Consider the following 27,207-nt stretch of genomic DNA (forward strand, 5'->3'; position numbering starts at 1 on the left):
CGGCCCTCGGGTTTAATCTCTTCGTGACGCAACGTGTCTCCGAGCGCGCTTAACAAACTCATTCAGCCTCACAAACGGTGGGCACGATCAAAAAGAGACTTCACCGGAACGTGTTGTGGACGAGACGCGCACGTGTACAAGCATGGAAAACTCCGAAGCTAATAACGTCCTCGTCGAGGAGCAACGAGCGAGGCACACCACGAGCAGGCTGCTCATGCACAGCGTCATCATGTTTGGCCGGGAGTTCTGCTATGCGGTGGAAGCTGCGTTCGTGATGCCGGTGCTGCTCAGCGTGGGTCTCCCGCGGAGCCTGTACAGCGTCGTATGGTTCATCAGCCCCTTGCTGGGCTTCGTGCTGCAGCCGATCATCGGCTCAGCGAGCGATCACTGCCACTCAAGGTTCGGGCGCCGCAGGCCGTACATCGTGGCCTTGGCGGTGCTCATGCTAACGGGGATGACGCTCTTTCTCAACGGCGACTCCATCATTTCGGGTCAGTTTCACTGCGATGGCGGTGGCATTTGTTTGTGAGCACACATGTTTACCCAGGATAGCCTCACTGAGTCTCACCACTATTTTGAAGGTGTCCTGTTAAGTTTTCACAGTAGGGGGCCATTATTGCTGTGTATATTTTAATGGGGTAATTTGACGTCATATTATCTTTTCGTATCTATGTTGAGCTTCTTTCACACCTTACGTCGCCAACCTTGGTAATCGGAGGTGCGAGGGAAGGACAACAAACTAAACAAAAAGGAGTTCTAAAAAACTGAGTAGATTTAAAAGTGCATAGCTCCAGTGGCTTCCTTATATCGGAAGGAAGAGCATTCCAGACGGCTGCAGAAGCGCATCTGAAAGCTTGTGATGTAGTAATCGACTTTGTTCAATGGCTCGCCAAAAGCCACTGCGAAGATGACCAGGATTTGCCTGATGGTTGATGTTTCTTGACGAGACTAGCAAGGTACTTAAGGGGGACCCCATGACGAAAGCGTGGTCGTTGTGGGGAGCCAGGGCAAGGATCGGCTGCAAGGTGTCTCTCCCTCCTCGTCGCGGAGGGGTGTTGGATGGACCCCCGCTCCGGGCAGACCAATGGGAGAGCCAAGAGGATAGCCGAGGGTAGGGTCCCGAGTATTCAGTAAGGGTCGGTAAGGAGAGGGTTCCTCTCTCCTCGTCGCCGAAGTGGTGTTGGCTGAACCTTTGCTCCGGGCAGAAGAGTGAGAGAGTCCCAAAGGATAGCGGAGGGCAGGACCCAGATAGCATTCAGTGTCCGGGGTAAAGGACCAAGATAGAGAGCACTTATCCCTGGTGTGAACATATAGTGCTGAGTCTAACAGTGTTTAATAAACAGCAACAGCCCTTATAGTATTCCTCGTCTCCGCGTGGTTTTACCGCACAACATATGGTTAATACACCAATAGTATTAATCAGGATGACCGATGGATTCCAACCGTGCATCTCTGGAATAAGCCGCATGTGCGCTCATGCGAGGCCCATGTCACCACCATAATGTCAGAATGAACAACCAGAGTGAAAACTGGAAATTGTATTTTTAGCAGACATGTTAACATGGCACAATAAAAGAAAGAAATACTCGGTGATAATATGAAAGATATTGATATTTGAAATTTCAAGCTCAGAATTGCTATCCTGGTTAATATTAATCTTATTGCACATGAGTTGCGTTCGATGCACAACATGATATATATGTTGTGAAAATGACTGGAGAAGATTTATTGAAGCGGATTATGCTAGATTGGTAAGCAGGTTTGTGTCGGTGCTGTATTACATCCCATTGATTATGCATGCTGTAAAAGAAAAGGCAATATACAAAGATAATCAGAATGGGCTACATTATTCACAACTGGCAAAAGGAAATTGCAATAAAAAAACATAATTTTGATCCAAGGCCTGCACTGGGCCACTGGACAATGGGGAATTTGGCAAAGCCAGTTCTGGAGCTGGGCCACAAACATAGCCCACCGCAGGGGCGGTTTCTTCATTCGGGCGATTGGGCGACGCACCACCAATGTCATTCAACCACAGAGTTCCGCTAGCCGTTACTGTGCCTCTGGATATAGTCCAATCAGCGTCATGTCACGTTCTGTGGAGTACTGCCTCTTTTTGGGCGATTTCACTTTGGCTGAGAATCGCCCAGAGTGTTCCCATAGACTTACATTCAAAGATGTTTTTTTTCGAACGGCGGGCACTTCAATGCATTCTCTATGGCTTCCGGGAGGGCTCGCACTAACGTGCTTACGTCATCATACGTAAGCACGTTCTAGTCAACAATATTATTTGTCGCCACCTAGTGGAATCTTTAATAAAAAAAACTGAGTGGATTGTACTAATAGTGAGTATAGAAACAAACAAGATGTATTGTAAGAGTCACTTTATTTTTCATTAATATTAAAGAAGTGAAGTTGCCTTTACATGCTTAAGCTGTTAATTTATCCATTGTATGGGTGGACCTTATCCTTATCAATCATCCAGACATTTGCCCCCCCTGAGAGATTTTGCAGGAGCCGCCACTGGCCCACCGTATATGTAAACTGCAACCAGCTGGTGACTTATTTAAATTGGCAGAATGTGCAGTGGATAAACTACAAAACTGAGTAAGCATCCGGGTTGCCTGGTGGCTCAGTGGAACCCCGTTTGACTCCCTGACCCGCTTCTTCTCTGGAGTGGCTGACGGTTTTTTGAACGCATTGGGGCAGTGAGCTAATATTGACCCACGCATTCATACTAAGGCACCGTTGTGCAATCGCTCTTGTCTTCTCGCGGCAGAAATTTCCGAGAACAATAGCCCAACTTGGGCCATCGTGATCTGCATGTTTGGAGTGGTGCTGTTTGACTTCTCCGCTGACTTTATTGATGGCCCCATTAAAGCCTATCTATTTGATGTTTGCGCTCACGCTGACAAGGAGCGTGGATTGCAGATGCAGGCTCTGCTGACAGGTACCCACGTGGAATACAAACACTGTGTCACGAGATCCAATCGCAAATGGATTTTAATCTTTCCAAATTGACTAACCCTGTGAGGCGATGAAGTGTATATTTTTTTTTATCGAAAGATGTGTGAAAGTATTTTTTTCAATTATGTTTCAGTAAAAGCAATGCACTCACTGCATGTTGTATACATGTTTAACACGTAGGCTTTCGTGACCAGTATTATTCATAGTACGTGATTTATCCATAAGGAATTGTAACATGTATCGTGTATCTTACCTATAAATGTTATTTTTGTCTGTCTGTGTGTGTGTTCGCACTCTTGCGAAGGATTTGGCTCTCAAACGGTGGGTTTTTCGTAAACAATAACAGCAAGGTACCAAACCGTAAGCCCCGTGGCGAGCAAGCGCTATTCCTTTTTCCGTCCGTAAACTTTAAAGTAGCTAAACGAACGAGTTAGTGCGATTTCTATTTATTTATTCATTGATACTTAGTCACGCTCGACCATACCAACTCACACTGCCTTCGGTGGGGGGGGGGGGCTACCAAGTTACACGCGTTCGGCGGGGGTGAGGGGGACATTTTCTTTCGCGTTAAAAATGCAATAACAATACCCAAAACGCTGAGCTAAATTTTTCACAGTGTGATGTCCCCCCCACCCCGATGCGTGCAGTTACTACTATTCAGTCGGTAAATGCTACCACTATGGGCCGTAGACAGAGGCGTAGCTAGGGGTGGGCAGGGGGGTACATATGTCCCCGGGCGCCAAGGTAAAGGGGCGCAAAAACTGAGGCTTACAACGTTACATTATAACTTATTGCGGCGGGCGTGGCAGCCTGAAACTACTGCACTAATCTACACCTCAACCTAAAAGTTTATATATCCCGCCACACACAGCCTACATGTCATGTAATTACATTTTGGTATGTGATTAAACGGCGGGGGGGGGGGGCGCCAATTTTATAGTTCGTCCCTGGGCGCAAAATATCCTAGCTACGCCACTGGCCGTGTTTGTGTGTGTGTGTACGTCGATGTGTGTGTGTGTGTGTAAGTCCAAGTGTGTGTGTCAGTCCATGTGTGTGTGTCAGTCTGTGTGTCTGTGTGTGAGTCGCTGTGTGTGTAAGTCAATATGTCTGCCGTGTCAGTCGATGTGTGCGTGTGGCTCTATGTGCGTGTGTGAGTCGATGTGTGTTTGTGTGTCTATGTGTCAGTCGATGTGTGTGTGTACGTCGATGTGTGTGTGTGGGTCCATGGGTGTGTGTAAGTCAATGTGTGTGTGTGTACGTCGATGTGCGTGTGTAAATCCATTTGTATGTGTCAGTCCATGTGGGTGTGTCAGTCTATGTGTGCGTCGCTGTGTATGTGTAAGTCGATATGTCTGCATGTCAGTCGATTTGTGTGTGTGGCTCTATGTTCGTGTGTGAGTTGATGTGTGTTTGTGTGTCTATGTGTGTCAGTCGATGTGTGTATGTGTGAGTCCATGTGTGTGTGTGAGTCGATGTGTGTGTGTGAGTCGATGTGTGTGTGTGTAACTCCATGTGTGTGTATCTAAAGTCGGTGTATGCGTGAGTCGCTGTGTGTGTGTGTGCAAGTCGATGTGTGTGTGTGAGTCCATGTGTGTGTGTAAGTCGATGTGTGTATGTGTCGCTGTGTGTGTGTAAGTCGATATGTCTGCATGTCAGTCGATTTGTGTGTGTGGCTCTATGTTCGTGTGTGAGTCGATGTGTGTTTGTGTATCTATGTGTGTCAGTCGTTGTGTGTGTGTACGTCGATGTGTGTATGTGTGAGTCCATGTATGTGTGTGTTAGTCCATATGTGTGTGTAAGTCCATATGTGTGTGTGTAGGGCGTTGTGTGTGTGAGTCTATGTGTGTGTGTAAGTCCATGTTTGTGTGTGTCTTAGTCGATATGTGTATGTGTAAGTACATATGTGTGTGTAGGTCGATGTAAGTGTGAGTCTATGTATGTCTTTGTGCGAGTCGATGTGTGTGTGTGAGTTTCTGTATGTGTGTACGTCGATATATGTGTGTACCTCCATGTGTGTGTATCTAAAGTCGATGTCTGTGAGTCCATATGTGTGTGTGTGTAAGTCTATGTATTTGTGTGTGTGGGTCAATGTCTGTAAGTGTGTGTAAGTCGATGTGTGTGTCCGTCTTTTTCGCCCGGGCAACGCCGGGTACTTCCCGCTAGTTACTTAATAATACGCTTCCAGTCTGCGCTAAGCCTGGAGCTATCAAAGCGTATTATTAAGTAATACACAATACATATTACAATTCCTTATAGAGAAATCACATACTACTTAACTGATTACTAACCTCTTATATAATTACAATAACCCCCCACCTCCGCCTCTGATCTCGAATCCTGATGGTGTTCAACAATGATGACGTCCTCCTGCACTATTTAAGACCGGAGGCAGGTGGATGGCTTCACTATTCTGGCAAATCGCCCGAAGATGCTGGATATAATTACCAGCGAAACGTCGTACTCATATTGTAAATGTTGTGGATCCACTCTTCAACACACCAGTGGGTTGAAGAAGTAACTAATTGGCGTTTTGTTAACGTGACACATATCTTACTGATTGGCCGTGTCGGGTGGTGGAGGGTTGCGACACATTTATACTTACGCGATCTAACCCAAAAACCTTTATTATGAATCTATTAATGTTGTTTGTAAATAAAATTTTACAAATCATCATGAAATTTGACAAGCAGTACACAGAGTTTTTATGGCTTAGATGCCTTTAACTGATAAACACTATACATTTTACTTTTTTGTTTTTCAGAACATAATTCATACACAAGGTAAAGATGCACAGCATGTGAAGGATGCGGGAGTCAGTTTCTTGCTCACCCCACTGCTGGTGTAAGGGCCTCCACTAGAGGGAGCTCTAGAGAGACCCTCTAGAGGGTATTTAGCCTACTCTTCCACGCTGGACAGACATCATGAAACAGTTGGAATCCCCTACACTGTATGGACAAACCAAAGTGCCTCCATGCTTCAACCGTAATTGTTAGACAGCGGAAGGGAATTGATGTTAGTCACTTGCCCCCCCTCCCCAAAAAAACATGCTGCTGCAAATTCCCAAACATTTATAAATTGTGTTTCATCGTGCACTTTACAGATTGCGCGAAACGACCGTGCAATCCGAGTGCTTTTCAGCTGGCAGCATTTAGTGTTCATTGTCCGAAGCTTTGAATGCTCCATTTGAAATCACTGCCTCACTTCACCCTCCAGGACTTGGCGGAGCACTCGGGTACCTGACGGGCGCCATTGACTGGAAGATCACTTTCCTGGGCCCTGCCTTTGGCTCGGAGTACCACATCATCTACCTGTTTGTGGCCATCGTCTTGTCTTCAGGTGGTGGTCATGCACCTTGTCAGCATCCCCGAGATGCCCCTCTCCAGGGAGCAAAGGCGGCACGAAGAGCCGGCAAAAACGAACGGGGTCTATGAGCGAGTAGCCACACAGGCGGCAGGCTATGTTGTTTTGTACGGAAGCACAGACGACGTGGCCAACGGAGTGCCGTATCATGCCGACACGAGGTCCCTGACTCAGGACCCGCTGAGTAATGGTGTACTATCTAAGCCTCCTGTCGGAAACTTTAAACAGGTGAGTTGTTCCTCTGGTGGTAAATCCCAAAATTGTGCTTGTTTTGTATGTATGTTGAACTTCTTTCGCACCGTACATAGCCAACCGTGCTAATGGGAGGTGTGGGGGAAGGGCAACAAACTAAAGACAGCAGTTCTAAACAAATGAGTTTTAAATCTAGTTTTAAAAGTGCATAGCTCTAGTGGCTTCCTAATATAGGAAGGAAGAGCGTTCCAGACAGCCACAGAAGCGCATATTAAAGCACGCAATGTGATGACCGTCTTTCTTTGATGGTTACGCAAAAAGCCGCTACGAGGATGACCGGAGTTTGCGTTATGGCCATTGACGAGATGAGCAAAATATTGTGGTTCATTTCTGGCAAGCACTTTTTGTATAATGAGTGTGACCTTAAATAAAGAAATATGAATTGCTTCATAGAGATCAGTTGTTTTTTAATAAGAAGTATGAGGGGCTTTCTTTCACGTAACTGTGATGACAAAATTACACTTAAGATACTGATTTATATGCAATTTATATAATAGCATATACGTAAACTATATTGGCAAATAAGGGACTAAACCTGACTGAGACGACATCTACTGAGAGGTGGCGGCGGCTTGGGAAGGCCTTCATCCAGCAGTGGATTGAGCATGGCTGATGATCTCTATAATTTGTAGATTCTTTCATCTGCACGGTATAGATTAACTGCACAAACGTGACACGGGTTCGGAGTGGAATTAACTGCCATGTGAGGATCATTCTCCTAAAACATCAGCTGATTAACGTGGATGATTTTTCAAATGTCAAAATAAATAAGCAGCCAATGTGTCTCCTTCTGATATTCGTCTGTCCATGTAAAAAAACAATTCTCACACAACCCATCAGTCGCACAGCCCTGTGGTAGTGCGTAAATTCAGCAGCATTGTTTCAAGACGAGCAAACTGTGGACCGATGTCGACGTGTCCGGTTTCTCATCAGCAGAGGCAGGCTTGCTGTAATTCCAGTTTGACGCAAAATTATGGAACGCAGCTCAAAAAAGTTATCGGGCAGAATATAAAATGTCACCTAATTGTATTTAACTACATCTACTTTATTATTAATTGTGCTTGTGACCCCAGAAAGGCCTCACTGAGCCTCCTGGCTGTTTTTTTTAGGAAAGCTCCTGCCAATATTGGCGTGTAAATTGCAATGTGAACCATTACAAGGGGCACACAATGGCCTGCTCCAGTGAATGATGTCATGGGATGTTTAATGTCCACTGTGAAGAAGATGGCGCATATTTTTACGGATATTTAGTATGGCTATACACCCACAGTATAAATCAAGGCAGCTGCTGGATTCGAACCTTGAGCCTGCGAATGAATTACCTTTAGGCCGTGTTATCGTCGGATGACATAAAATGCCTTTTAATGAGATGCTAATAGTGTTCTGTAACTGGATTCAGTTTTGGTGCTGCTTAAACTGAGACTGTATAATAGCAGGATCGTATCCTGTCGGCACTATGCAATGTAAATTGATGCTTTTTTGAATGAGGGCTGTATGGTACAAAAGGAATCTATTTTTTTCCGTTTTACTGAATACAGCGTTAAAATAAATCCATGGGGGAGAAATAGGCAGGATGGGGAAGGCATGCAGAAAAAAATGTGTATTACATGTACCACAATGTTTGGTACATATTTTCATCATATGTGACAGGATAAAAACAGTCCACAAACCTACACAATGGTATTTGGCATATGGCAGGAATTGCAGAAACTTTCAGCGCATTAAAACGAATTAAAAACTTTAACGACATCGTTATCACCAGCAGCAGCAACAGTAGCAGCCATGGCCTATCTATCCACTGCTGGATGAAGGCCTCCACACACCATTGCTGCCATGGTCCTGTGATGCCAATGAATAATCGCACCTTTGTACATTAATCTATCTTTGCTCCATGTAGGATGCTTATACGACGCTTTAAATATTTATGAGAATTTTTATACACTTTTTAATATGCTTGTAATATATAAAGCGCAGAGTCAGCTGATGCAGCCCACTCGATTTCCGAGTTCAATATTTGAAGAAACTCGAAGCTGTTTGAGCAAAAAAACGTCACCGTATGTCGATTTTAAAATCAGTCACGAAAGTATTAAGCCAACGGTGAGGATACATTTTTTGTTCAGAATTTGACCAAGACATTGCCGCGTGTAAATACTACCTTTGTAAATACGACAATCTTGTCGGCTGATGGAGGGGTTAATGACTAATTCTGGCATGATAGAACTACGTGGCCCAACCCAAGGACAGTTAAGGATCAACCAATTGTGTGTTCGCAACTGTGCACCCGGTGAGCTATATCACAATAAAAATCACTGAGCAAGTTGATTGAAAGTAGAGTCTGCCTTTAATGTGAGCAACAGGTTGTGCAACCAACCGCTCACAACTGGCAACAGAGGCATCCGCGTAGAAGCGTTGCAGTTGTATGCAACCAAGTTGTGCCACAAGTCGCTGAATATGGATGTGCCTTGAGAGATAACACCACTTTTTTAAAAACTCAGAACAAATGCAGATGGCATGCTGTGAATTTAGTGAATATCTTTGTGATTTACCTTATTTCAATGACAACGTTCCCTACAGTCGTATGCATCTGTAGTGGCGTAACACGTGCAGGGTTTGCAAATAGTTGCATTATGTACGGGGTTGCAGACAGTGAGGTCAGCTAAGGATAAGCAGGTGCAGGCGCGTGGCCTGTGTGACAACAGACAGAGATGCCAGCAATTAGGGAAAGAGGCAGTGATTGGCTGGCTGCAAATGCAAACGCGGAGTAGGCGCCACAGAGTCGAGAGATAGTGGCGATCAGGGGGAGAACACGTGCGAGACGAGTCGGGAAGATGCCGGCTTAATGAGGGCCATCTGAGGGCACTTAATGAGGAGATGGATAAAAGGGGAACGTGTGAGGCAGAGGAGTTGAGTTGGTTGGAGTGAAGACACGAGTGACTTCAAGAGAAGTCCCGGGACCCCGCTCGCCACACCTCGTCCTCTCCAGCAGTGTTGGCTGATCCCCCACTGGAGGCACGGGCGAGGTTGGAGGGGTGAGGGTAGACAGGCTAGCAGTAGAGAGGCTATCGGAATCTTAAGTGTGGGTGTGAGAAGGCTAGCAGCAGAGAAGCTAGAGTGTAAAGTGAGAGGCTAGCAGTGGAGAAGCTGGCAGAGTGCAACATAGCAGGCTAGCGGAGCGAAAGAGAGTTTATCTTGGTTCTTTTGGTAAAGTCACGTAGAAGGGAAGTAATAAAATAATACAAATAAAACAATAAAATAATTCTCACCTAAATAAAAAGATATTGCCGCAAACTTATTTAGGTGAGAATTATTTTGTGTTTTATTTTTATTATTTTATTACTTCCCTTCTACATGACTTTACCGAAAGAACCAAGAAGATGAATCCCTGCAGTCACGAAAGCTTTAAATCAAAATTAAAAAACGAAAGAGAGTTGATTGGAACGTAGCAGACGAGCAGTTCAACAGGAACAGTTGAGACGGAGATGTGTGGGTGTTGAACGCGAGGAGTTCTGTACAAAAAAGTGACAGGAGAAAAAGAAGTTGTCCGTGTGAAATAATACCACTACACATCCAAAGAAGGAGAGCTCATTACAGGATAATTCTCCCCTTACAGGATGTACTACTGTGGGCTGCATTTCACTCTCAATTAATATGCCATTAGACAGGGCATAACTCATGTGTCTTTGTTCTCATACCATTGAGATAGTGGGAGCTCTGTCTTTCATTACACTCTTTCACGGTCATTATCCGTGCATATTTGAGTAAAGAATGAGATGCAGTATTTTCAAACGCAGTTCAGGACCTTCATGGTAAATGCGATATCAATGCAATGCTTTTGTGCCGCATGCATTAGAATTGCCATACATATATTACGTGCCTTGTTTAAATGTTTGTCTGAACACACACGCATGCACACACACAAACACGTGAATGTCACGCACATACGCTCACACATGCACGCACGTGTGCACACGTGCGCGCATGCACACAAACACAAGCAGCTGCCACAACGCCGGATGAGCCTCCGGAGACTCCTGAGTGCCCTCGCCAGCATGCCGTGGACACTGCGGCGCCTGTGCATCAGTCACCTCCTGGGATGGATGGCCTTTCTCTCCATCATGCTTTTCTTCACTGACTACATGGGCCAGGTACTACTCGGCCATAAAAACAACATGCCTTCTTGTCTCGTTCGCCATTTGTCTGTCTGCCTATTCACCCATCTGTCTGGTATGCCGCGGTGGAAAGATGTTAACTCCCTCACCAGGTATGCAGGAGGTTCGATCCCGACCCTGACATCTGTATATTTGGAGTTTGCACATTCTGCCCTTGATTGCGTGGATTTTTCTCCAGGTCCTCCGGTTTTTCCCTCCATATTTAGAATCGTGTGCGTTTAAGAGTATTTGGCTGCGATAAATTTCCACATGATAAGCCCACTTCGTTGAGCTATCATTTGTGGCCAGATCGCTTCTGAAAAAGAGCTACGTAGCTCAGTGAGCCTTACCTGGTAAAATAAAAAAAATAGTTTAGGTAGTTTTAGTTTACATTCATTAACAAGGTAGCCAGATGGAATGACCTCAGTACTGTATTTTCTCCCACAACATACAGTGAGGAAGAAAAGTATTTGATCCCCTGCTGATTTTGTACGTTTGCCCACTGACAAAGAAATGATCAGTCTATAATTTTAATGGTAGGTTTATTTGAATAGTGAGAGACAGAATAACAACAAAACAATCCAGAAAAACGCATGTCAAAAATGTTATAAATTGATTTGCATTTTAATGAGGGAAATAAGTATTTGGCCCCTCTGCAAAACATGACTTAGTACTTGGGGGCAAAACCTTTGTTGGCAATCACAGAGGTCAGACGTTTCTTGTAGTTGGCCACCAGGTTTGCACACATCTCAGGAGGGATTTTGTCCCACTCCTCTTTACAGATCTTCTCCAAGTCATTAAGGTTTCGAGGCTGACGTTTGGTAACTCGAACCTTCAGCTCCCTCCACAGATTTTCTATGGGATTAAGGTCGAGAGACTGGCTAGGCCACTCCAGGACCTTAATGTGCTTCTTCTTGAGCCACTCCTTTGTTGCCTTGGCCGTGTGTTTTGGGTCATTGTCATACTGGAATACCCATCCACGACCCATTTTCAATGCCCTGGCTGAGGGAAGGAGGTTCTCACCCAAGATTTGACGGTACATGGCCCTGTCCATCGTCCCTTTGATGCGGTGAAGTTATCCTGTCCCCTTAACAGAAAAACACCCCCAAAGCATAATGTTTCCACCTCCATGTTTGACGGCGGGGGTTGGTGTTCTTGGGTCATAGGCAGCATTCCTCCTCCAAACACGGCGAGTTTAGTTGATGCCAAAGAGCTCCATTTTGGTCTCATCTGACCACAACACTTTCACCCAGTTGTCCTCTGAATCATTCAGATGTTCATTGGCAAACTTCAGACAGGCATGTATATGTGCTTTCTTGAGCAGGGCGACCTTGCGGGCGCTGCAGGATTTCAGTCCTTCACAGCGTAGTGTGTTACCAACTATTTTCTTGGTGACTATGGTCCCAGTGCCTTGAGATCATTGACAAGATCCTCCCGTGTAGTTCTGGGCTGATTCCTCACCGTTCTCATGATCATTGCAACTCCGCGAGGTGAGATCTTGCATGGAGCCCCAGGCCGAGGGAGATTGACAGTTCTTTTGTGTTCCATTTGCGAATAATCGCACCAACTGTTGTCACCTTCTCACCAAACTGCTTATTTCCCTCATTAAATGCAAATCAATTTATAACATTTTTGACATGCGTTTTTCTAGATTTTGTTGTTGTTATTCTGTCTCTCACTGTTCAAATAAACCTACCATTAAAATTATAGACTGATAATTTCTTTGTCAGTGGGCAAACGTACAAAATTAGCAGGGGATCAAATACTTTTTCCCCTCACTGTACACTTAGGCTCTATGATAAGTTGCTTCAGTTTGGTAGTTGGACCCTTCGGCATTTACATCTAATTGTAAGCATCTTAAACACTGTCTGATGGGGGTTAGGCAACTTATAATGACCAAAATTTTAGAAATACACGATATTTTTAGTTTTTTATTAAAATTTTTACATAATAATCTTTAGGAGTATTAGGATTTACTTGCGTGTATTTAGCGTGTGCACACACGGACTTTCTGTTTGACACATCTCGCACTAATCATTTGTCACAAGCCACCGCTGTGTCATGGTGTCGCACGCCAGAATCTCCCCCTTTTTTGTGATATACTTCCAGTAAATATGGATCATTGTTAGCTGTAGCATAAATTTAGAACACATTTTTTTCAGACTCTCTTTATTCTCTATGCTTATGACTAACTGCCTTTGTCCGCAGGATAAATACGTGCACGTTTTCTCTGCATCATCTTTAGATACTGGTCGCATTTAGATGTGGTGTAAATCCACTGTTGCATTGTATTGTAGCTGTACATCAACAGAGTGCGTAGACAAATGCTTTGGCCAGCCGTGTTGTGGCGTTTTCAGAGCCATGAATACCCAAGGTAGCACATTCGCGAGATATCAGCTACCCAGAGACGAACAGTGATGAATGTAAGAATATTGGAATAAATCTATGAATAGACACTCGTATTTGTCAACCCCTTAATATATATAATCTGAGCAGCTATATCCTTGAAAGAAAACAAAATTAGCAAATATTAATGTAGTCTAAGCTGTTTAAATAAATACCATTGATCATTTTCATATATTTACAGTAAGCTTTTGGTCAAATATATTTGCTCAATGTACAATTCAACAATTTAATGTTGGCCTAGAGCAGTGGCGGCTCCTGCAAAATCTCTCAGGGGGGGGCAAATGTCTGGATGATTGATAAGGATAAGGTCCACCCATGTAATGGATAAATTAACAGCTTAAGCATGTAAAGGCAACTTCACTTCTTTAATATTAATGAAAAATAAAGTGACTCTTACAATACATCTTGTTTGTTTCTATACTCACTATTAATACAATCCACTCAAGTTTCTTTTATTAAAGATTCCACTAGGTGGCGACAAATTATATTGTTGAATGAAACGTGCTTACGTATGATGACGTAAGCACGTTAGGGCGAGCCCTCCCGGAAGCCATAGAGAATGCATTGGAGCGCCCGCCGTTCGAAAAAAAACATCTTTGAATGTAAGTCTATGGGGCCACTCGGGGCGATTCTCAGCCGGAGTGAAATCGCCCAAAAAGAGGCGGTACTCCACAGAACGTGACATGACGCTGATTGGACTATATCCAGAGGCACAGTGACGGCTAGCGTGACTGTGGTTGAATGACATTGGTGGTGCGTCGCCCAATTGCCCTAATGAAGAAACCGCCCCTGGCCTAGAGACAGCTAAAATATTGACATTGTTTTACATTAAAGTGATTTATTAGTCAAATGAACATTAAGGTAGTGCTTATCTCCTGTCTAGAGCCCTGAGCCAGCAGTGCAAAGTCCTCTTTTCTTTGTGGAGTCTCTCCATAGGATAACCACTGTTGACCTCCCCACAAAGTGGTACTAATTTTATCTACCGCAGGAAGGATGATGGGCTGAGTCAACCCTCAATCAGGATTTTAATTTGCGATATTTCGATTGCGAGCCGCTCACTCTTATGGGTGCCACCGTGGTGAGATGTTAAATAACTCGCCTGGTATACGGGAGGTTGTGGGTTGGATCCCAACCATCATGCCTGTATATTTGGAGTTTGCATGTTCTCTCTGTGGTCGCGTGGATTTTTCTCAGGGTCGTCTGGCTTTCCCCTCCACATTTCGAAATGTGCGTTTAGAGTATTTGTCTGCTATACATTTCCAAATGATAAGCCACTTCGTTGAGCTATCATTTGTGTCCAGGCCGCTTCTGAAAAAGAGCTACATACTGTAGCTCAGTGGGCCTTAACCTGGCAAAATAAAAAAAATATTCTATAGTTCAGTTTCGGTTATTTGTTTAGTGCCAAAGTGAGCAGTGATGGGGAGCAGCAGAAGTACATGTGGGCATACATACTAATCACCTCCTTGAGACATAAGCTCATCTGAACAGAAAATAATAATGGGAAAAGAGATCATGATTCATGTGCTCACAAAGTCAGTGGAACCTGATAAAAATGAACGTGAAATGAGGATGAATTAAGATTATAATTAATGAGGGCTTTCATTCGGCAGGCATTTAAGTAATATATCACAAAGGCTCACACATCTGTTGCCGCGCTTGAATCACAGTCATATAAAATACATCCTTTACAGTTTGTGGTTATTCTATTTATCTAATAAGCATTAAATACATTTCTCTTTTCTACTAAAGTGTAAGCAAGATTACATAACATTAAATGTGGCTCATTGTGTCATTGAACAGTTTTAATACTATATTAAAAAAAAGGTTTGCTGGCTGGATTTCTGGCTGCCTAGCTCGATTCCTGTTTGGCTGACAAGCAGGTGCGCACGTGGTGATGTCACCGCACATGTTCGGGTAAAGGCGTCACCCACATCCCACGGCTTTGAGTCTGGTTCATGCGTCGCGGCAATATCACACCTCTCCCCCTCACCCCCTATTCCGGATGTGTATCACACTCAAGTGCAATAGAGGAGAGAGAAACAGGGGAGACGAGAGGAACAGAGTGGAGAGGGGCGTGAAGAGAGTGAAATGGGGCGTGAAATGGAGAGGAAAGAAAGCGAGCAAAACGGAAAGAGGACAGCGACAACCAATGGCAGGCAGGATTAGGAAGAGTCAAGATAGATTGAGATGGGAAAGGGGGAGATGGGAAGAAGGGGATCAAGGGTGAGAGGTGAGAGAGAAACAGGTGGGAGATATGGGGGGAGGGAATTGGGTGAGGTAGATGAGAGCGAGGGGAGGAATGTAGAGGGGGGTGAGTGGTAGAAGAGGAAACAGAGGAATTGAGAAACAGAAAAATACAAAATGAGAAATCAAGATGAACTAGAATATACATTACAGAGAAGGAAAGAGAAGGTCGAGACAGGACTCTGCAATATAAAAGTGTTGTTGTCTGGCTAGCTGGAACGGATGGATCGTCACATTCAAAGGATGCTAGTCTATCACAAAATGAATTCAAGACAGTAGCAATATCAGAAATGCTAAATTAATTTCAAAGTACACACATTCATTCCTTATGCCATCTAGATTAACTGCAAATCAACCGTTGCTTCATTTGTTGTTGGTGTATATTTTTCTTCCCTTCCCCCGCCGCCCCCCTAATGACCAACGTCATTGGGATTTTGTGCCACAGATTGTCTATAAAGGAGATCCATATGCCAAGCATACCTCCTCCGAGTACAGGCTGTACGAGGAAGGGGTTGAGATTGGGTGCTGGGGGATGTGCATCAACGCACTGTCATCTGCCATCTACTCGTGTGAGCGCCAGCTACGCACGCTTATCACCATTATTATTGCCGCATAAAATAACGATCGCTGCTGAAGTTGACCACGCAAATATTCCAACATGTTTGTTGGAGCAATTGCTGTTTGTTAATGACTGTAAACATTAAGTGTGAATCAATACAGCTGTGTTGGATACCTTTCTAAAAAAAGAAAACAACTTTAAAGTAAAACAATCATTGCGTACAGTGATTTTTTTTGCAAAGCTTGGTTATCTAAAAAAATAAAGATGTACTGTAATTGCAACAATTATGAAACATTCTTTTGGGTCTTTCGGTAAAGCCACGTAGATAGAAAAAAAAATATCACGACGTTTCGATCGCAACACAAGCAATCGTCATCAGGTGGCTTCATCGAAAGACCCAAAGATTATGTTCCTGAGGTCACGAAAGCTTTAAGTAAAGATTTAATTATGACACAATTACAACATTTAATCGCTGTCAATATTGTGCTCCTAATTCTTTGGATTCTATCGCAATTATGAATTATGGTTCCATCATTTTTGTGAAGGGTAACCAACTGTGAATTGCCAATCATCAACCGTAGTCTTTTTATGATTTCGTGCCTCCAATGCTTGCTGTGACATCTTCATTCGTTTTTGTCGCATGTTTTCAGCCGTCTCTTCTCATGCTTTCCACCATGTCTGTTACTTAGTTCTGTGGATGAATATCATGCAAGTCTATTTTGCAAAAACAACAACAAAGTATCCCACAGTTTTTCACATGCGGCAAACTTGTTTTTGTGACTCAATGTTGACGGAAATAAAACACGTAGAAAGGTACTTAGATCGTTCGTGATGAAACCGACTCAAAAAACCATACATCCACGAATATGAATACCGTAGATTGCATGAACATTTGAAAGAGCAACAACAAACACCAATGCAGAGGTTAGCAATCCGCATGAAAAGGCCAACCACATGTCAGCTGACCTTCACTAGATTCTATAAAGGAAGAATTTGCACAAATGACCAACATGTACAGCTTTTGTAGACTGTGAAAAATGCATTTGGCTTGTGGTGCAAATCGATGCAGTGATCCAAGGGCTTCACAAGCCAAGGCCTAACTGAAATAATTTAGAAGTTATAAAACCCATTTACAAAAAATGGAACAGCTACACAGAGTTTGCATAAAGAAAGTAACACCATACATGAACCACAATACCTTGTGGATCTTGTCAAGGAGCATAAACCATGACGCGAACTCCGGTTATCCTCAGAACGACTTATAGCGAGACATCGCACAAAGATGGTCACTGCATCGTGTACTTTCAGATGGGGTTCTGCAGCAGTCTGGAACGTTCCACCTTCCAATATTAAGTATATTGTCCTTTCCCCGCACCTCTGATTAGCGCGGTTGACTACGTATGGTGCGAAAGAAGTTCAAAATACATACAGGCGAATAGAGACATTCCCTCTGTAGTTATTCACAGTGAAGTTAGAAATGTTTACAAATAAATACTTGGTAAAATAAAGGTATACACAAAAATGGGGAAAATATTCACCATTTAGGATTGAAGGTAGCCAGGGATAAAAAAAATGATGAGAGGAACAGGAGGTTTGAGTGCTTTTGAAAAAGTGGAATTTAAACATGAAAAGCAGCACGCCAACGTTCTAACGAGACCATAGTACCTGCGATGACGTATGGATTGAAATCATGGACACCGACAAAGAAAATGGAAGAAAATAGAAAATTGCACATGGAAATAGTAGAGATGCATGCTTGGCATTCCACTGTGTGACAGGCAAAAGGAATGCATGGATCAGGGGGAAGAAATCGAATTGTGGAGAAATATTTTCTAGATTTGGGCAGGACAAATCACTCAAAGGAAGGATGGTTAACGGATGAGACTGGCGACATAAATACAACAAATGATCGACAACTCACCAAGAAAACAACTTCTGTTGAGATTAAGTGATGATATCAGCTCATGTGGAGAAGTGAGATGAACTGTGGAAGTATAAGATCGTGTGGGATGGCGATGGCATTAGGATACCTTCATCCAACAGTGGATAGCTCATGGCTGATGATGACGAACGTTCGTAATGATGAATTTGTAAAAAATAATTCTGAATTAGCGAGTGAATCGCACTTAATATTCACTATTTTCTGTATACAAATGCCACAATGTGGCACTATTCACTTGATTGCTTTCATTGAAATACATTTAACTCATTTAAAAGTTTGATTTGATGTAAAATGGCAATTAATAGAACAATTGCAGTTCTTTTTATGTTATTTACAAAGCAATTTTCCTCTACATCACCTTGAGATAGGGGTCGCATTTTGATGCTGTGCAGATCCACTCCTGTTGTTTTTCTTTAATTGGCCAATTAGGAAAATTATTCATATGGTGATAAGCTGTAAATATTTAAGCTCAGGAAAATTTTAACTGACAATTCCATAATTGCAGATCACAAACTTTCTAAAAAGAGCCTTATTTTTTTAAATGTTACATGTGATTTTATTGCACATAAACACTACAATGCATGCATTGCTTAACTGTTAGTGGCTGAATAAAAAATCAACTGCAGGACCCCTCGTAAATGCCAGTAACGTTCGTGCATATCATAACAAATCCAAAAATCCATGTATAATGATATGTCCTTGGTAGCATGATACAATGGAAGTGAAGGTTTCCTGACAAAAGAACATGAATGACTTCCAATGTTTATATCTAGACCTTATTGGATGCATGCGGTCCGTAGGCAGTAATTGGCTTTCAGGGTGTCGGTGGAATGAAACAGCTTTGGGTATGAGCAGTAGGGGCCTTTCACTGAGGGCACTGGAGCAGAACACACAGTGATGACACCGCAGAGTGTCAGGTCGCTGTGTTCCATTGAGCGGGCGAGCTCACAGCGTGACGCCGGGGAGAGTGGTTGTAGCATAACAGCAAGTTTCTGAAACCAGCTCAGCTTCTTAAAAGCTCTACAATTGTGGAGTGGAAGATATTTTTAGCGAATTAGTTGTTTTTATATATAAAACCAAAAGACAGCCTCAATGTGCAGTGTAATGCCAAAACTTAGATTTTATTTTTTAATGCTACGATATCACTTTGAAAAAAATTATTACATTAAAAAATAACCACTTGCTTGTTATTATGGAAGGTTTTTTTTGCAAGTGATGCGACGAAGACGGAAGGCATTTACTTTCTTTAGAGAAGGCACTAAAATTTCAAACATTTAACCAGCGCACACAGCAAGAACTCGATAAAAGCTCAGCACTTACAATAAAACAGAGGGCTTCATGAAAATAAAGTGACTCTGCACACAACTGACAGTAAACAATGGAGCGAGGAATACCGTGCAACTGTGAAACCATGCTTAAATGTTGTTGGGGGTATTTGGCATTTAATGCTAACACTCATGAATTAATATTCTTGTGCCACAGATTGCCAGAAGTGGTTAACCCCGGTGCTGGGTCTGCGAGCCATGTACTTTTTGGGATATTTTGCTTTCGGTGTTGGCACTGGTCTGATAGCCATCATTCCCAACATCTACTCCACGCTGGCACTGTGCACGGTGTTCGGGATCATGTCCAGCACGTTATACACCGTGCCCTACAGCCTCGTTGCAGAATATCATCTGGAGGAAGAGGTAAGTCGCTAGAACCTCACCTCCCAGTAGCACGATTGCATGCAGATATGAATTTAATATTTTTTTCTAAATACATATATAATTTTATACTTATATTCTTGGGGTCTTTCGGTATATATATATTTATGTTCCCTTGAATCACAAAGAATGTACAGGATAGAGTAAAACACAAACATGCAGTGCTAACCTGGACCTTTAACACAATTAGGATATAGATTGATTGAATGCTATAATCGACATAAATATTTGCAAGTATCTGGGAGCGGACTTTTTCCCACTTTCTTTTGGCTGCAGCATCATACTGTAGAGGCACATTATTTGGTTTACCAATAATGACAAACATATTTGAAGTGTTTAGCATGAACATTTAAACAATGTTTCACTTAATACTGATCTATGCGTATAACCAACTATACACTAGCCCATCATAAAACAATAAAATCTGAATTGGTATAAGCTTTCCAGCCCTTCTAGAACATTAGAATTTGGTTAAATCGGTCAGTGAGTAACGATAATCTATGAATTTAAGTAGTCCATATAAAGAACAAACAGAGCTGTAGCTCGGAATATCCCCGTGCCCCCCCTCCACCCACCAATAATGTGAGCAACCTGCAGTAACTGCCGGCTCCGTTTCTAACGATTCCGCTACAGATTGGGGTGGCGCCTCCCTTGCTACGGCGCTGGGAACTGATGGAGACTTCAGTTCAATATTTCCCATTAAATACGACATGGAAAACATATACAAAGGCTGTTCATAACATTTTCAAAGATGCCCAATTATGTATATGAATATGGGCAAGCAGCGTGAATTGAAGGCAGACAAATTAAATATTCTGACTTGTCCAACGGCGAAAGAGCCTATGTTACAGCATCGGATGCATGACTAAATTCATTAGCAATGCATTTGGTAATATTGCTTCATTACAGGGTTTGGAAATATACATACCATCAGGCCCGCACATTCCATTATTAAAAATCTGAAAACGTGGTATGAGGATTGATAAACACGGCCCCACTGCAACGGATGGTCAGGATTTGGAAGAAATTACAGATCAGTATCATAACTGCCTGCATGTGAGAGATAGCGCCATGGTGCCGAGATGTTGACTACCTCGCCTGGTATGCAGGACGTCGTGGGTTCGATCCTGACCTTGACACCTGCTCCTGTATATTTGGAGTTTGCGTGTCTCTCTTCCCGTAGTCGCATGGATTTTTCTCTGGGTCCTCCGGTTTTCCCCTCCATATTTAGAAACACGCGTTTGGTGTATTTGGCTGCTATAAAAATGTCCACACAATAAGACACTCCGTTGAGCTCTCATTTGTGGTCAGGTTGCTTCTGAAAAATAGCTTTATAGTAGCTCAGTGGACCTTACCTGGTAAAATAAAACGTAGTTAGCAGCTTGGATACGACAGGAGACCTATTCTTAAGAGGAGATACTTGAAGATGGAGCACCATTATTATTACGAAAATATGAATACTAGAAGCACGTTGTTTGTGAGCAGATGGTTAGTGTGCGTAATTATGTTATTGCGTTTTTGCAAAGACCACATCAACCTAAATGCATCTAATATCGGACATTGGAGTCGTACGTATGTTGAACTTCTTTTGCACCGTATCTAACCAACTGTGCAAATTGGAGGTGTGTTGTGCTAATCAGAGGTGCGGTGCTCATCGAAAGGTGGAGTTGATCACCGTGGCTTTGCCAGGCCTTGGGACTTTGAGATGGCCAAGAGATGGCAGTGCAGATTGTTTCCCCCTCTTGTTGGTTTACTTCCACATGGCTAAAATCATTAGCAATCCACAAGAAGCCAAGGTGCGCATTCATGGTATTAGGCCAACCATCGCAATACAGGTCCCTCCGAAAAAAAATAGACACTCAGTGAGGCTTCCCTGGGTACATATTTGGAATTATTATGACGAAGATGCTACAATAAAAAAAAACTGAATGATTTTACTGAAGCGTTCATGAATTGCAGTTAAAGTGTGAGTTTTTACTCTTGGAGATCAGTTGGTTCTGCCAGTGTTTTCAACAGCGGCCTGGCTCGATGTTGGAATAGTGTCCCAGACAATATGATCATCAACATTCTACACCATAGGGCGCGTTGCATTTCCGACCATCACCACCTAGCCAGTGAATTGGAGCACGTGCACCAAGCTCTCAAGATGAATGGATATTCGGATTGCACAATCCGTAAAGCTGTCACCCCAACCGTTGGGAGAGAGCCACCTGAGGACCCAATCAAAACCATCACCTTGCCATACACAGCAGGGGTCACCAAAGATATTTCCAAAATCATGAGCAAACACAAGATCCAGGTCCGATTCAGCACAGTACATAAAATTCGTGATCTGATCCTATCTGTTAAGGATGTGATTCCTGACATGCAATACCTCGGCGTCTACAAACTAAGCTGTGCCTGTGGCAGTAGTTACATTGGGGAAACTAAGCGACATGTCTCAGACCGTGTTCGTGAACATAAGGCAGATTTGAAACACAGTAGGACCAACACCTCTTGTTTTAACGCTGTGGGCACACATGAAATAGATTTCTCCAAGACGAAGGTACTCTGCAAACCCACTGGCTATCAACAAAGATTTGTTCATGAAGCCATCCAGATATATAAACACAGACACAATTTCAACCGAGAATATGGGTACAAACTGAGCAATCATTGGAAGGACGTTATTAACCAGGTAAAGTCATAACTGGCTGTGATGCTTCCTCCTACCTTCCTATGTTAGCAGTTATTTCCGACTCTCTCAGTTACATTACCTTGTTAAATGTCTTTACATTAACAGGCTAAATGTCTCACTAACATAGTTGCTGCTCCCTTTTCCTCGATGCGGCGGTGGCGCTCGTTGTTTAATCGGCTAAATGTCGCTCATTAGCATAGCCGCTGCTGCTGGAGCCGACTCACATTGACATGCTAATCTCTAATCTCGAGCAATACAATGGCTATTTCAGCACCGTCGTCGTGGGGTTACATTAACAGATTGAAATGCTAATCTCTAGCAATACAATGGCCGAGGTATACCTAGCTCTGCGATCTTACATTTACTTGGAAATTAAATCTCTAGCCCCGCCCACTTACCCTTGGGTTGTACCCATCTCAAACCTTTATAACATCTTGCTGCAGTAGTTCTCTCGCTACATTTCTTCCCGCCTCAGCAGTCGACGTGCTGTATTTTTTCACCTAAAGACGATTGCTTGTGTTGCGATCGAAACGTCGTGATTTTTTATTATTTTATTATTTTTCATTGTCTTGCTTGTATAAGTATTATTTATTTTAAAAATAGTTCATTCTTATATACATGTAATTATCTTTTTATAGCAATAAGTAAAAAAATATCTATGCCTGGGTGAAAAAAAAATCCTGGCCCAGCCTGGCTCAACAATTCAAAAAAATGTAACGTAGATATGTTTTCACAATGCGCATGATTTAAAACTGGACTAAAGCATAGTGCACAAATTGAGAATGTGAAAAATAAATGTTATGTTTCCCTGCAAATGTTATGTTTGAGCTATGGGACTTGATAATGCTGCTTGTGAGAGTCCATCTTTTATGAGAACATACCTCCAATAGCTATAAAATGTTATAACACATTCCTATTTTTGTGCAAATAATAATTACATGCTTTTGTCCATTCTAAAAGGCATATTCTTTTACAATTACAAACATATTTTTTAAAATTAGAAATCAATATATATGTGGTGAATGTAGTGGCCTCTAATGGCTACAGGAGTCACGCATTTAAAAATCCTGAATTTGTACAATTTGTTGGCCAAGCACCCAAAGCAAAACAACTCTTTAAAAGAGTCTGGGTAAATAATACATTTTTCAACTTGTAATGCGTACAATATTCACTCACTCGAAGAGAGAGAGGAAGAGAGAACGACTCACAAGTGTGAGGAACCACAGACAAGCAGCTAAGGCAGCCATGCGGTGCACCGGTGCCAAATTCCACTCTCCTACGAAGCTCTGCGGTCCTCTATATATTAAGGTGTTAACAGCCAATAAATGAGTGTTTACATGAGGGAAGAAACTGGAGCACTCGGAGAAAACCCATGAGTGTGAGTGGCAACACTCTATGCCAGTACAGATGGACCACCTGGAGTCCACATTTGCTGTACTGCATTATCCTGACAAGCTAGAATATGGTACATTGACGCCCACGGGAAGGAAGATCCACAAAATTTGTCACGATCCGCCAACACTGACCTCCACAGTGCTGGATTATTAGACTTGTGCCAACACCGTGACTCGGCACAGTCAATGTCAAACTTTAACCATATTTTATCACTGAATAGATGAGTAACAATACAGTCTGCTTTGGCCTGACTCACCGTGTACATGGAGAAAGGCTTTGACGCCCATTGCTTTTCATAGAAAACTGCTTTGACTTGACGATAGGGTTTTAGTAGTGGAGCAAATTATTCAGCAGGTGAGGCTGTTGGAGAGTCTCAGGCCCCTCCAGTGTCTCCTGACGCTATGAGGCTTATGAAATAAGGTTCCAAACCCATCATGTCAAAAGCTGTTGTTTTCAGTGGATCCAATAGGCACTCCTGAGATTGTCTGTCCTTCCATTTGTCCAAGGACACTTCAAATATCACAAATATTCCAGAATGTCTAGACCAATTTCAGTGACAGTTAAAGCTCAGCTTACCAATACCATTGCCAGTTCTTCTGTACAGTTTTTAGATAAGGCAACAAAACAGGGGAAATAAACTATTTTAAGTGGCGCACCAGTGTGATAAAGTGCATTTGCATTCCAATGTGTGACATGATGTGGGTATACACTAGGGCTGAACGATTAATCGATTTCAAATCGAAATCGCAATTGGAAACAATGCGCTTCGCAAATCGCAAAGGCTGCGATTTTTTGCGATTTGAAAAGTCCTGTTACTTATTGGAAGTGTTTTATTTTTATTATTATAAATTTATTTATTTAACTTAATAATTCTATGTTTGATTGTTCTATTTCAATAAGAAATCATAATAAATACATGTGGGAAGCAATTAATATCTTTTAAATTCTCATCCTTGCATTAGAATATATCAAGCAGTTCATATTTTGATGGTGTCATGTGGTAATGCTCCATCACATGTTTTAAATCCGTTACACAGTGAATATTGAACTGAAGCTTGACTTAAAAGAATGTAATTGCAAATCAAATCGCAATCGCAATATCTGTCAGAAAAATCGCAATTAGATATTTTCCCCAAATCGTTCAGCCCTAGTACACACACAAACAATGTGTGAGGGTCCATTCCGCATGACACATAATAATTATCTATTTTTATACAGCGCCTCATTGAAATATCTCAAAGCGCCGTACATGTGTAACCCCGTAAATAAATATTTCAAAATTCTAAATATCTTTACAAAATAATACAATGAATGTGAACGTATTGCACACGTGCAACCCTCTCCTCCATGCCCTCCCCCAAATCCCTCCATCGACCACTCCACTTTCGACGTCGGCAAACCGGTCACGATCGTACGACGAAACAACAGCAACCGCCATTCGCCACTAAGTGGCGGTGACGTCACACCGACACTTGTGCCCGGCCATGTGCACTTTGAGGCCACGTGAAGTGTCGAACGCCCGCTGGCAGGAGGTCACGGGGCAGACCCAGCAGGTGCCACGGGTCAACTGACTGAGATTACCGAGATGACGACGAAACACACACGCACACGACTAAAAAAGCGTTCACCTGTGCCCCCCCCATCCCCTGCCCGTGCCGTGCTGCATTGTGCTTTACAGATGGCGCAGCTCGGCATCGTGCGCGAGTCTGGCAGCGCTGTCCAAGTTGCGCACCGGGGCGCCGGCTTGGACTGCGCGGCGCTCACGTGCATGGTGCAGTTGGCGCAGATCCTGGTCGGAGCCGGCCTGGGCGCGATCGTCAACGCCGTTGGCAGCGTGGTGGTCGTAGCGATCTCGGGGTCGGCCGTCGCGCTCTTGGGCTGCGTCTTCATTGCTGTGTTCATCCGAAGCTGAGCCGTGATTTACGATGGTTCGTTTCGAATCTGTGTTCACACCAAACTCGACCACCTAACCGTTGAATGTATCCGGACAGCGAGCGGGGAAACTTTAGCCGCTTTTGCTCGGCACAAACAGCACGCGTGTCAAATATTACTGAAGCGCAACGTGCCGTGACAATTATAGCAAAGTTCAGAGGTTTTGCATATTTTACACGGTTTATTCCTTGTTTCTTCAAATGGAAATGTTACTATTTTCGATTTTTTTTAATACTCCAGGTGTTATTTCATCTTTTTAATATATACACACAAGGAATGTGTGTGAGTAAATGATTAATCCTGTAGTTTCCAAACTAGACGTGTAACATTTTAAGGGACTAGAGATACACATACTTTCAGTTGGTTGAAACAGTTTAATATTTCTAATAATATTGTAATGAAGTCCTTTGTTAATACACTGCTGGATGGAGGTACTGCCTCACCATTATCATGTGGGTTGTTTGTGCATACTTCACCAAACTGGGCAGCGTGAGTCAGTGAGGGGGTGGAGAAGAAGCCAAACTGGTTCAGATATCACTCCACTTTTGTGAAATGTAGATGGTGATCAAACTCAGGTGACGGGGTTCGTACAGTGATGCGTCAACCACTGCGCCACCACTCCACTCCAGTTGATTATATTTACACTACAATACAGATAGTGCATTGTCTTTGGGCTGTGCGCCTTTTGGAGTCCTCTGGTCTAACACCGTTTGAGACGAGGCTCAAAAGAAAGCTGTCTCTGGTGTGGACCAATCGGTTTCAAGGACAATGTATATATTATCAGAGTACGTTTTTTGTTTGCATTCTGACCACAAGCATTGTGGTTAATGCAGACATGATTCCTTGTAAAAGGTTTCAGTTTGGCGTTTTAACATCTTAACACCTGTTTTGTTGCCAGAAAAAAGGGAAACACCCTATTATCATATTTTGGTACTGACAAAGGAGGCCCCATGATGATACAATACATAATTATAGCTACATTGAAATATCACGAACTCAAAAGCGTACAAAAGGCAAAAAAATGGTTGACACATACTTAAAAAAACGAGTTGCAAACCCCACGTAAGCATTTGAAATACGCTCATTATTCATTTCAAGTGTACAGAAATCGTATTTGTACCCAATGATGTCGTGAGAGTTCCTCTTGTCTCACGTGATAAAAAATACGAATGCAAGGCATCCGTTTAAACCCGCGTTCCCAGCGAATGAGGCGAGGGGCAAATCATTGGGCGCGTATCACTGATGACTGCCCAATACAACACGTGGAACGTGCGGCCTCCCCTCAGCTACTCTCGATGGATATGTAGCCAATTGCTTTGTTCAAACGCCGTACAAGAGAAGGAAGACTCGATGGCGGGTGTCTAATGTCATGTAAACCTGCTTTTTGTCCTGGTCCTGCAAGTGTCACGTGATGATTACATTTATTTTGGATGAAGCAATCCCGATGTGATTTTTATTGGTATAAAAGTTAATTGTGTTCAACACTAACACACATGCGATGAGTGCAATGGATGAACTTCATACACTTCACTCTGTTTCCGCCAGGCAAACGTGGCTCGGTGTATTCATTAACATTCGTACGCGATTGCATTATACACTGAGCAAATACAAATAAAATG

General features: G+C 42.9%; 1 protein-coding gene across 1 annotated transcript; it reads left to right on the forward strand.

Annotated features, from left to right (window-relative positions):
* The first annotated feature begins 75 nt into the window (after nt 1–75).
* On the forward strand, nt 76–27,207 carry LOC133343769 (membrane-associated transporter protein-like). The gene is given in 8 exon segments (XM_061553587.1): nt 76–491; nt 2,780–2,950; nt 6,181–6,302; nt 6,304–6,555; nt 10,578–10,724; nt 15,823–15,946; nt 19,361–19,566; nt 25,335–27,207. Coding segments are annotated over 8 exon segments (1,605 nt in total). The 5' UTR covers nt 76–142; the 3' UTR covers nt 25,569–27,207.

The sequence above is a fragment of the Lethenteron reissneri genome, chromosome 18 (assembly GCF_015708825.2).
Source record: "Lethenteron reissneri isolate LAM-NWPU_2019-01 chromosome 18, ASM1570882v1, whole genome shotgun sequence".
Lineage (NCBI taxonomy): Eukaryota > Metazoa > Chordata > Hyperoartia > Petromyzontiformes > Petromyzontidae > Lethenteron > Lethenteron reissneri.